This window comes from Gracilinanus agilis, chromosome 2, assembly GCF_016433145.1.
Source record: "Gracilinanus agilis isolate LMUSP501 chromosome 2, AgileGrace, whole genome shotgun sequence".
Taxonomy (NCBI): Eukaryota; Metazoa; Chordata; class Mammalia; order Didelphimorphia; family Didelphidae; genus Gracilinanus; species Gracilinanus agilis.
In genome coordinates, this window is record NC_058131.1 from 193,214,160 (window position 1) to 193,227,493 (window position 13,334).

General features: G+C 35.9%; 1 protein-coding gene across 1 annotated transcript in view; it reads right to left on the minus strand.

Annotated features, from left to right (window-relative positions):
* ARHGEF10 (Rho guanine nucleotide exchange factor 10) overlaps positions 1 to 13,334 on the minus strand; it is a 249,896-nt gene that overhangs the window by 101,292 nt on the left and 135,270 nt on the right. The window contains exons 17-18 of the mRNA XM_044663602.1: positions 9,158 to 9,328; positions 6,319 to 6,464 (exon numbers count right to left, since the gene is read on the minus strand). Coding sequence (XP_044519537.1) covers positions 6,319 to 6,464; positions 9,158 to 9,328 — 317 coding nt within the window. The remainder of the gene's footprint in view (positions 1 to 6,318; positions 6,465 to 9,157; positions 9,329 to 13,334) is intronic.

The window sequence follows — 13,334 nt, forward strand, 5'->3', positions numbered from 1 at the left end:
AGAGAGAGAGAGAGAGAGAGAGAGAGAGAGAGAGAGAGAGAGAGAGAGAGAGAGAGCAAATAGAGAAGAAAATAGTGCTGAGGGAAAAGGGATACCCACAAATAGGAGTTTCAGAAAAAAAAAAAAAAGAGAAGTTGTTATAGAAGTTAAGAAAGGAATAGTCAGTAATTAAGGAAAAGATCCAGAAGAGATCAACATCATGAGCTCCAAGGGTAAAAGATAACAAGAAAGAAAGAATGTTTGACAGAACCAAATGCTGCAAAAATACTGAGAAAAACCTTTAATCAGCATCTATTTTAGGTAAGTCATTGTAAAATAGAAGACACCGACCCTTAGAGAATCTTTGAATTTCAGAGTTGAGAGGTCCCTCAGCAATCATTGAGCCCAAGCTACATATTATCCATTACAACATACCCACCAGGTGCCACCAGGTACCCCGCTTCCACTTGTAGACTTCTATTGACAGAGGTGGGATAGGGAGATGGCATGGAACTTGACCCCAAGAGGCATTCCATTCCACTTTTGGACAGCTCTAATTATTATCAACATTCCCCTTTCATCAAGATAAAATTTGTCCCTTTTTTAACTTCCACACATTGGTATCAGTTTTGCCCTTTTGGGCCAAATAGGACAAGCTCTGCAATATGGCAGTGTTTCAAATACCTACAGATAGACATCATGTACCCTTGAATTTTCTTTTCTTTAAATTAAATACACTTAGTTCTTTCAACACTTCCTCATATGGCATGGAATTAAAAACCATTCTGGTTACCCTCCTTTGGGATTTTCAGGTCATTAATGTCCTTCCTAAACTGGGAGGCATAAGACTAACCAAAATACTACATATATAGTCTGCCTGTGGCAAAGCATAACAAGACTATTGACTTTTTATTCCTGGAAGCTCTACCTCTTTTAATGCATCCCAATGATTAGCTTTTTTTTGCCTTTTGGTATATATTGATCTTGCAGTCCATTCAAATCTCTAGATCTATTTAAAGTATGCAATTATCTTACTGCCTTCCCATTTTGAACTTGTGAAGTCAATTTTTTGAAGTCAAGTCTAAGTCAAATAAATTTCATTTTGTTTGATTTAGCCCAATATTCTATCCCATCAAAATCTTTTAAAACCTTGATTCATCCAATATATTAATTATCCCTTTCAGCTTTTTGCCATTGAGGTGAGAATCATGGGGTTTGTATCATTATCCAAGTCCTTGAAAAAAATACAAAACAGCAGAGGACTAGCTCTTTGTGATCAATGCTTCTGTTTCTAGATGTTTACTATCTCTTAGACAACATGGCTAGCACTTTTCAAGGAATCAAAGTCAAGCTCACTGGCCTATTGTTTACAGAATTCACTCTCTTTCCTTTTTTAAAAATCATGCTAATATTTGCCCTTCTCTCGGGTGACTTAGTTTAGTGAGGGAGAAGGGTATAAATTAAATGAAAAATTAAATAACATATGAATTAAAAATATAGTTCAGTATAATACATGTAGACACACAGGACAACATTAATTGTTTAATGAGAGATAAAGAAAATCTGTAAAGAGAAATGTGGGACATGGAGTATTTATAGGAGAATTCACAAAGAAGGATTTCATTTCAATTGAAACCATCCTTTAATAAATTCAGGAATTATTGAGGAACCAACATTAATCAACTTCTGAATTCAGCTGCAGGGAAAAAACAACAATCACAGCCTGTGAGCCAATTTTGCCAACAACTAGTTTTGTACCTTCATCTAATTCATTACTTTCTCTGGTACTCATGTTTACACTATTACAAAATGGAGTTGAACTAGATAACTAAACCAAGTTTTTGAATATAAGCCTTCATCATTCTATGGGGTGTGTGTGTTGGGGAGGTTTTAAAGGTATAATGAGAGGGAAGCTGGGTGGCTCAAGGAATTGAGAGCCAGGTCCAGAGACAGGAGGTCCAGGGCTCAAATCTAGCCTCAGATACTTCGTAGCTATGTGACCCTGGGCAAGTCACTTAACCCCCATTGCCTAGTCCTTCCTGCTCTTGAGCCTTGGAACCAATACACAGTATTGATTCTAAGGTGCAAGGACGGGCTTTGAAAACAAACAAATAATAAATAAATGAATGAAGATACACTTTATGTAGAGGAAAGAAAAACCATTTCAAATACTACCAAGAGGAGCCATGGTATGATATGGCACTGAATGTGGAATCAGGAAGGCCTGGATTCAGATGTTGCCTAAGAAAATTATTAGCTGGGACCCTAGAAAAATCATTTAATTTCTCTATGCCTCATCTATAAAATGAAGACTTAAGCATCTCCCAAGTCTCTCCTAAGTCTATAATATATGATTATTCCATTACTTTTACCCACAAAAATAAAACACTTTCAGGAATAAAGTCGCTGTCAGGAAAGAAAACCTAGCACAGTCAAAACCAAAGAAGAAAAGGGAGACAGCATCCTTAAAAGTGAGAAAGGGTCAAGGGAGTGAAAGGAATCATTATAAAATAATTTAACATTGAAAATAAGGAGTTTATTGATATATTTAGTAACTATAACATACCATATACTTTATGCCAAAATTTCAGTGTTTTGCAGAATGGAGTTTGTTTTTTATAAAGTAGTGAACAACTTTGTTTCATGTTTTCTTGTACCATCTCAAAAAAAAATTGATGTCAGGAAGCAATAATGTTGAGTCTTGGAGTTTCCATCCCACAAAAAAGGTAAGAAAGTATATGAGAATAAATCAAGACACTATAGCAGTAGCTCAAGGGAATATGAAAATTAATGAGAAGGAAGCTCAAAAGGAAAAAATCAAAAGGTATCTAAGCATGGTGAAGCCAGTATCCTATAAAATTTAAAAAGACACAATATGCTATGAGTAGTCTTTTAAAGGTAAATGGATCCTCTCTTTGTGGGAAGTGGTTCTGGTTGGTCTCCAAGTGGTATTCCCTCCATTTGGAGAGGCAGCTTCAAGTAGTAAAACACTAGATATGGAGTCAGAAGACCTGGGTGATCTCAATTGCTTCATCTGTAAAAAGGGATTGTATCTCTAATGGTCCTTTGAGCACTAAATCACAATTATTCTTCATAGTATTAAAATTGGACATATTTTATAATGTTGGGAAAAAAATGGCTAGAATTTTTTCATGGAATTTTACAACTTCAAATCAGATTCTACTGAAAGGTAAGAAAACATTTAGAAAAATACTATTCATCTGAAAACGGATTTTCTAAAAGCAACTTTAATTTAGGAATGAGAGAAACAGAGTAGCATAGTAATAGAAAAATAGTCAGGAGATGGCTCTGTCATTTACTATCTATGATTTGGGCAAATCTCTTGATCTCTAGGAGCCTCAGTTTCTTCTTCTATAAAATGAAAGTTGGACTACATGAAATCTACTGTCCTTTTTCAATTCTAAAATCTCAAGTAAACTCCTTTCTTTCTCCACAGGACTTAATCTGACAGGTTCAAGTTCATCCCCACGGCAAGAAAGTAATTATCATACTTTCTCTACATGAAGGGGAATTCAGAATTCAATAAAATTACACATGTAATTTTATTATATATAGCATACAACATAGCAGTGCTTATAGATCAATGAGTTGGCAAGAAGAAATTTAAAGGAAATAGTACTAATAAATGGCAAAAATATTATGAACAAGGAGAAAATTAAAAAATCAACAAATGTGGTGGTGGTCACCTGTGCTCCCTGCCCTCTCTCTATATCTTTGCTAAAAGATGAACTCTACATTCCAGGTATGCCTGTGACAATGGGGGTTTTGAGCCAGGATCAGTTTTAGGGACTCACTGGAGCTCCAGTTGCCTTTTGTTTTCCTCATCCTGACCTTGCCCTATCCTGGCCACTGACTATTGTCCACTATTGGGATACAATGCAATGATAAGGCCTTTCTCCAACCCTAGATCCTTTTCTGTCCCTCCATTCTCCATGTTTAAATTTTGGGGAATTTTGAAAATGATATTCATGTCTTTCTTCCTTTCTCTCTTCACCTCACACTCTCAGACTTGTGCTTAGGATCCAGTTTGGAAATAAAAGTTGTGTAGTAACTGAAGTTTCTTGAAAAAGTGTTTATGCACATATATAACCTATGTTATTACCTGTCATCTTGGGTATGATGGAGAGGAGGAAGGGAGAAAAACATGGATAAAAAATGTCATAAAACAATTATTAAAAATTGCATCTTCATGTAATTGGGAAAATATAATATAAAAATGGATAAAAATGTGATTATGGTCCCTCAGATATAACCTCTCAGAGTGATGAACGAAGCTTTCCTTGCCAATCCTATACCTTCAGATGAAGATGGTTCCTCCTTCCTCAAATACTTCAAATAATCATTCTGCAGTATTCCTTTGTCAACACCTCTTTTTATCTCTTCATTTTGCATCACAGTTATCTGTCTATTGGTCCTTCCCCTAATTAGATATGAAGCTCCTTCAGAACAGAATCTGCATTCTAACTATCTTGGTACCCCTAGGACCAAGAATGGTAACTAGCCAATAGTAGGTGCTTAATATAGCTTTGATAAGCTAAAAAGAACATGTCTCTATAGATTAATAGTTGAGAAGTTTACATAAAATTAGTAAATAAAAATATAGCAAGAATGAGATTATATAGAGAAATGGAAAAACACTTGATAATTATCTAATAAAATTAGGATAGTAAGGATAAAATAGATTATAATCATGATAGTGACACTTATACTATTAGTTCCAATTTTATCACAACATCCTGAGTTATGTAGCTATTTCTAAAACCATGGAATCACCCAATTATTCTTGTTATAGTTAAATAAATATCAGATTTATTATAACACATATTATGTAAAGCAAAAGACATTTTCATGAAGAACTCTAAAAAATAAAAAGATCCCAACTATCTTCTTGGTTATTTCCTCTCAACAACCCTCAACATAAAATACTAACATATTCAATGTAATTATACAAGAGTAACATATGTACATAGTTTACTGAGTGGAGCAAGCAGCTGGAGTGACAGAAGTTGGGCAGTGCCCAAGAAGAACAGCTGCAATGGGTTTTATAAGGGTTATAAAAAGAACACAGTCCAATTTCTCAACTCTGTTGTCCATGAGCACATTTCAAAAATAGGTAATCACATAGTAGGTGTTAAAACGTTAAAAGACCCTAAAAACATTAATGCACCTTCCAAATTACCAACTTCCTTACTAGGAGTAATTTAGGCTGACTCCATAAGAGTAAGCCACGTTATAATTATGTTTAATCATCTAACCAATATTTTAAAAGCATTATGCTTGGTACTAGAGAGGATAAAACATTTAGAAGAGATGTACTACCTGTTTTTAAATATCTTATAATCTAGTTATATGGGTAACCATAAGTTATAACAGTTCATGACAAGTACAAATTAGGGTCACAGATTTAGAGATAAAAGGGATCTTAAAAATGATTCTTCACAGATGGAGAAATGGAGTCAGAGAGGTAAAATGATTTGCCCAAGATCATATCAGAACTAAGGAGCAAAACTCAGATTCTCTGATTTCAAATCCATTGTTCTTTCCACTACTACATGCTGCCTCTTTCTTATTAGGGTAATGCCAAAAAAAAAAAAAAGTACCCCATGATTACCAACTGGAATGGTTGTCAATGATAGACAAGTCCAGGAAAGGTGATGAAAATTTAGTAGCATTTAAGATGGGCTTTCTAGAATTGGGTAGGAAGTAAAACATGATGAGAAAGTGGAGGATGTTTCATAGTTGAGATAAGTAGCATGAGAAAAGTCATAGACGTGGAAAAGTATGTGCAATGTTCAGTGAGCAAAAGGTAGACTAACTTAGCTTGGAATAGAGGAGTATAAGACAAGACAAATGTATCACAAGATAGTATTTTCCAAAAAATCCAAAGTACATCAGAGATAGGACAGTGAAAAAAAAATGAGAGGAGAGTCAGAAAAACAGGGTTCTTTTAGTCCTGGCTCTTTCATTTACTAACTGTAACCTCAGAGACATAACTTTATTTCTCTGAGACTCTTATTTCCTTATTTGTAAAATGAAGTGTATCCTTTTCAAGTCAAATATTCTACATCTAAAATGAGAGAATTGTTGAAAATGTCCAAGTAAGCCAACAGAGAAGAATAACTTGGATGGGGAGCCAGCATGACAGTCAAGGTGACCTACGTTCACATCTTGCTTCAGCTACGTTCTGGTTGTATAACCTGGAGCAAGTAACTTAACCTCTCAGTCCTCTAGGTAAGTTGCAGAGAATTTTCTGATCTATACTGGTAAAAGAGAGAGTAATTTCAAATAAGGAATGCAATCACTCAAATTCATACTTACCGGGCACTAACGGTAGCACACATTAACACATCATTCAACATGAAGAGCCGACGTTCTTTGGTTTTGACGATTTCTCCTCTGTCATTGTAAACAGTCTCTACCATGTCATCAGAACGAATAAGATATCTATTGCCACTGCTGAGAAGCTAGATTTTTAGAGTATTCAAAATATAATAATAAAAAGAATTCATTACAATTAACCCAATGGCAAAAACACATGCAAACATCATGGCAGACTATCTGTTCATGTTGTTGCTGTGCTGTATATCTTCTTCAAAGATTTGAAGAAAAGCCACAATAAACTAGTCATTCAAAAATTTGTACCTCATTTATTTATTTGCAGCTGGGCAAGTGACAATTTTAAAAGAAATTGTTCACTACCCAAACAGGCATTTTCAAAGCCGAGCACATGGAAACCTTCCTTTAAAAAGCAAATTTCCAAATTGAAGAATTTTGGAAGAATTCATTCACTTTTACCTAACATAATTAAACTGATTCACCAAATAAATTCTTCATCCATTACAGACTTGAAGTTCTTGTTTATATTGCTAACTTTATGATATTGTATTGCTTTCAAATTTTTTAAACTGTAATTCAGAATTTCTGCATTACTCCAGTGAAATGACCTAGAAGCCATCTATGTCATCTACAGAGAGAACAAGGGCTTTTCCTCTTGATCTTTTACATTAAAATATAAAATGTAAGCACGATCCAGAGATTCAGGGATATATATATTGAGAGCTGGAAGAGACTTTGCAGGATATGATTTTGCAGATGAGGAAACTGAGATCCAGGGAGGTTGTGACTTTCCTATCACAAAGATTCTAATTATTAGATTGAGAATTTGAACCCATATTTTCTGACTCCAAAACCAGTCTTCCATTACACTACATATTGTCTCATTCCCAAACTATTTCCACATAAAGTAACCTTTCCTCCATTTGTCTAATAGTAAACATATCTGTTTAAAACATTTTCTCATAATCACTTGTACTGCTGCTATCCCAATTCTAATAATTAACAAAATGGTAAATAAAACATTACATAAACAAGTTAATTTCACACAACCAATTGTGGCTTCCACAATCTATTTGGAATTTGAGGCTATATAAGTAGTTGATTATTCAGCAATGACTCTTCAGTAACTAAAATAGTTTGAGGTTCACGTGAAGAGGTAGCTAGCTGAGTATGAATTGATCATTTTAAGAAGTTTCTGAAATTGAGGGGTATTTTACTTTTTTAATTTGGAGGAAGAAAGTATACACACACATATTATTTTATTTTCCCCAATTACATGTAAAAACAATTTCTAACCTTTTAAAATTGAGTTCCAAATTCTCTCTCTCCTTTCCAAACCTCCCTTTCCTCATTCCCTCCCACCCCTCCCCTCTCCCTGGGAAAGTAAGCAATCTGATGCAATCATGTAAAACTTTTTTCCATGGGAAGAAGGCCTTAAGAAACATTAGCAAATAGAAATCCATTTGGATTTCTGATGAGCCAGGAGCTTCCCACCCTCACAAATGTTTGGAGGAACAGACAAACTGATTTTCTATATGACTGTAGGCAAGTCATACCTCCCTGAGCTTCAGACAGAAATTTGTAAAGAATTGTAATAATTATCTCTGAGCTCCTTCCCAGCTCTAATTCCTATACTCCTAAAAATTGGGCAAGACCTTTTCTTTTAAGAAATTCTCTAAGTTCAAATTCTATAAAGCCATACATCCCAGGTCTGCCTCTTGCCACCCTTGTGATAATTCCTCTCCAGGTCTCAGTTTCTTCATCTGTTAAAAAAAGGGAAGAAGGTAGGATTAAGTGATCTCTGAGATCCTTTCCATTTCTAAATCTATGATCCTATGGTGTCTCATCAATAATAAATGTTCTGATCTTATTTTTAAATAGCATAGATTTTAGAGCTAGAAGAGACCTGAGAGATTATCTAATCCAAAACTCTCTTCTTACAGTGAGGAATAATGTGGATTAGAGAGATTACAGGATTTGTTAAAATCACACAAGGTTTTTAACCTACATCCTCTGATTTCACATTTCTATTCTATCACCACCCAGATATGGCCATGGAAAACAAAATTATTACAAAGAAAAGCAGTTGTTAAATTATGCCATTAAGTATTATTAGTTCTTTGCTTTCCCAATGATTAAAAACAAAGCAAGCTCTCTGTATTTGCCAGTTATAAGTAAGTAGTAAAAAATAAGTTTGGGAGAACTAGTGTGGGAAAACTATTTCAAGAATGGTATTGACTTTTTATCTTTATATACTATAATAGCATAATAAATCAATAGAAAATTAGAGAATAGTGGCAGTCTCTAAAGAGCAAAAGGATCTCAGTGTGGCATGGAAAATTTTTGATTTTTTTTAAAGACAGTACAAAGAATCATAGGGCAAGAGAGAATTCACTTACTTAGGGAAAAAATAAAATTCCTCTTTAAAATAATCTTATCATTTTCAATAATTCAAACAAATCGTGCAAATGGATGGGTAATTACAGACTGGTTAGGTCCTATAGGAACTTGAACAAAAAATCAAGAAAATTAGATTACTTGGAAGATTTTTTTCCTTAAAAGATAAAAGTCCCCAAATCTAGGAACTGCTTCCAAAATTGTAAGGTACTTTACTCTTGGGAATTTGATAAATGTGACAAAAGTCAGTTTTTTTTTAAATTGGCAAGTGCTTTGAGCTGTTATTTCAGACTATTTTGAAAGACAGATAAATATGGTGATTTAAAAAATATTAGTGAAAACTTTCTAAGAAAGTTACAGTATATTGGCACATAAAGAGAAAGCAGAAGCCTCAAGATATGGGTTAAAAATATATATTCTCAACCTTGTTCAAGTATCTTTCATTTATGGCTTTTGCTATCTGCTTGATTTCACATCGCTGGTCTGCATCTCTTTTCCTTTCATTGAGCTTCTCGGCTAATGTTTCAAGCTCTGTAAGTGCCATCTGCAGGGGTAGCCTGTCAGGGTGTCCTTTTGTGGTATTCTTCAACATGTCCTTTTGAGGAAAAAAAAATGATAAAGCCTAGTGGAAAGGTATGATCACTCTTGACGAAGAAAGAGAAGTAGGCTGCTATAATCCAGAAACTTCTCATCCCCCACAATTGCATTATTCACGACTCCTGGGAAAGAAGGAAATGACATTAATTGCTTCTAGTGAAAAATAAATCAAGCACCTTCAGAACAAGATTTGCTTCCAGTGAATCACCATTTGGCTGAACATGTAAGCAGCTTTTTTGGAAAAGAAACAATGGCTCATGCAATGGCATCATTAATAGAAAAAATAGCTGGTCTTTTATAAGAAAATGAATACTGCTCCTCTGCCTAAAGCCATCCCCTGAAGGCTCATTGTAGTAAAGAAGTGAGCCTGGGTTCTTGAAGGCTATGCCAGAGGAGCCAAAGGTCTGGCAGATCCTACCAAGCTGGAAAAACTGCAAAGAGGGGCCCAGCAATGAACATCATGGAGTGAATAAGAAGCAAGAGTACTGGCTGGCATTATGTAATTCCTTTCTCGAGTTTTGCTGACCAGAATATTGCTTATAAAATCTAAGCAGTAACCTTTCCTCTACTGAGACCATGTTAAAATTGGTAGCATTCCCTCTACCAGCAAACACAAGGCTGTACTATTCTTGTATCCGGATGGTACATTTGGGGACTCATGAATAGAACTGTAGCCTCTGTGTTCAATGACTCACAAATATTTTTGTACTTTACACACTCCTCCATGAAACAAATGTGCTCTACTTCAAATGCTTGATTTTTTTAAAAGCCATTTACTACATGTAGTCTCATGATATGTATTCGATAATGCTCAATACCAATTTAATAGAGGCAAGAGACATATATAGAAGAATATATATATAACAATTCCCCACTTTTCTAAGCTAATCTTTACTCTTCTCCAAAATCAAACTTCACTCCAACCACCATAGTCTCCTCAGTGTCACTTGAATACGACAAGTTTATTTCCAATCCTCTTAAAATAGTAATTGTCAAAAAATAAACTTTTTATTGTTTCTACTATTCACAGTGCTAGGCACTATGCTAGGAGCAGGAGATGCAAATACAGAAGGGAGACAATATATAAACCACCCTTCCCAAAAAAAAGAGAAAGTTTACATTTAATGGAGAGCATAAAACATGCTCAGAGATAAATAAATTCAGGATACCTATAAGCAAAATGTGAAGTGATTTCAGGAAGTGGTGTGCTCCTTTAGCAACTGAAGGAATCAAGGTAATCCAAGTGAATGAGGTGGCTCTTGGCATGAGCTTTGAAGGGAGGAATTCCAAAAGAGAGAGGTGAGGAAGAAGATCATTCTGGGCCTGGGGGAAAATGGTAATGGAGGCAGGAGATGTAAAATATGAAGACCAGCAAGAAGGCTAATTTGGCTGGACCACAGCATGTATGAGTGGGAGTGATGTATAATCAGACTGGAAAGATATAGGCTAGATCCAGATGGTGAATGACCTTAAATGTCAAATAGAAGAGTTTGTATTTTATTCTGGGGGCCATTTCAATTCTCCAGGCAAGAGGTGATGCTTGCCTATACTAGAATGCTTGGGTGTGAGGGAAAAAGGCAGATACAAGAGATGCTGAAGAGGCAGAGTCAACAAGAGTTGGGGGGCAGCTGGGTGGCTCAGTGGATTGAGGGTCAGGTCTGGAGATGGAGGGTCCTCTTACCCCTACTATTTCCTAACAAGGTCACTTAACCCACATCTCCTACCCCTTGTTGCTCTCCTGCTTTGGAACCAATACACAGTATTGATTCTAAGAGAGAAGAAAGAGTTTAAAAAAACAAGGTAAGACTTGCTAATTAACTGAATATGTAAAGTGAGTGGGAAAAGATTATAATGGAAACCTTGGACAGAGGGGACAGAGCACTTGATAGAAACAGGGAGGCTGAAAGAAGGTGGATCAAAGGAACCGAAAAGCTGTTTGTTTTGAGATGTGTCGAGTTTACAATGCCTGCAGAACATCTAGGTGATGTCTAGCAGAATGCAGGAGATGTAGGACTAGAATCAGGAGAGAGACTAAGGCTGGATATGTTGTTCTGAGAATTATCTGCACAAATATGATAGTTAAATCCTAAAAAGAAAGTTGAATTTATGAGTGAAGTGTTTTGTAAACCCAAAAGTGGTTAAATAAGTTATTATTATCTCCACATTGTGCTGCTCACCATATAGAACCCTTAGGGAAAAGGGAAGCCCATCATAAGACCTAGACTCATAAGGGAATTCAAACATCATTTAGTCTAACCACCTTTATTTAGCAAAATGAGAAAGACAAATGAAAGGAGAGAAACCGTCTTACCTAAGGCCACATAGATAGGAAACAGCAAAGCCAGGATTTTAACCCAATCTATCAGGCTTGAAACCCAATTTTCTTTCCATGAGGGCAAATTCACAAAGAACCAGAATTTAAGAATACCTCAAAGGACAAAGCAAAACTTTCTGTCAATTGACAAGCCTGGACCCAATAGAATCAACCAATTCTTTCTGGAAATGAAAGACAGTTATCCAAAACTAGTCATCCTGGTGGCAGAAGTACTCAAGGCACATCTGTATCACTGCTTCTGTTAAAAGGCAGCTTTGGCAGCCTCACTCACATGATACTCTGCCTATGAGATGCCCTGCCTGACTCATTGTCTCCTGTGCTGTACCAATACATCCCCAAGACTAAAGATGGCAGAAAAGGCATATCTACACAACCTGGTCAAAAGTCTCTTAAGTCATACCCATCAAAGAATACCAGCAATTTTTAGCTACCCAGGAAGCTATCATATGGTACTCCCTAAAACTCTAGTATGGGTCACAGAATCACAAAGATTATATTCTGTTCAGTTTAATAAGTATTTAAGTGCCTTCTATATACAAAGGTGTTGGGGGGGGGTAGCTTGAACAATATCAGACTCAGTATCTCCTTAATAGCAGCCTCAATAAACTATGATCCAGCCTTTACTTGAAGATTTCCAATGAGAAGCCTTTAAGCACTTAGGAATACTCACCTTATCAAATATATGCTAAATGTCTGCTGGGATTTAACAGCTTTTCTCATTTAGTTTTTGCTTTTGTTTGGTGTTGTCTAACACTGCCACTCAACACCTCAAGAAATACATACATCTTAAATGAAGTCAGACTTGAAAGTTTTGCCATTATAAAATAACATCTATTTAGATGAGAACAACAATTATAATAATAGCTAATATTTATATGGTGCCAGACATTGTGCTGAGCATTATTTTTCTCATTTGATCCTCCCAAGAATTTTGGGAGGAAGGTACTATTATTATCTCCTTTTTGCACAAACAGAGGCTAAGTGATTTGTTCAGTGTCACATAGTGGGTAAGGATCTGGAGGTCTAAGGCTCTTTTGGAGTCTCCTCCAGACTGAGCGCCCTATCCAGTTGAATGAGAAGTTAACTAGCTCAGGTTCTTTTCTTGGAGTCCACAGAACCATTCCCACTTCCAGATAACTTTCAGAACTTAGGTGGGGAAAAAATTACATCTTCGTTTTCACAAATCTCTCCTTCAATTATGAATGTAGGCAACAAACGTTATTCTGAGAAGGACTCCATAGGCTTCATCAGACAAAAGGGTCCATGACAGAGAAATGGTTAAGAACCTTTGCTTAAAGGTTTACTAAGCATTTTATATGCATTATCTTATCTTTATACCAACCCTCTAAGGTAAGTACTGCAATTCCCATTTTCACAGCTGAGAAAAGTGAGGTCAAGAGATGTGAATTGATTTGCCAGCCAGGTTCCCACAGGTAGTGAGTATCAAAGGCAGAATCTGCTTCTAGACTTCCAAGTCACCACTTTTTGTGCAACCATGCTATTTCCCTCTTTATATATAGATAGATAAGGGGGGAGAGGGAGGAAGAGAGAGAGAGAGAAAGAGAGAGAGAAAAAGAGAGAGAGGGAGAGAGAAAAAGAGAGAGAGGGAGAGAGAGAGAGAGAGAGAGAGAGAGAGAGAGAGAGAGAGAGAGGGAGAGAGGGAGAGAAT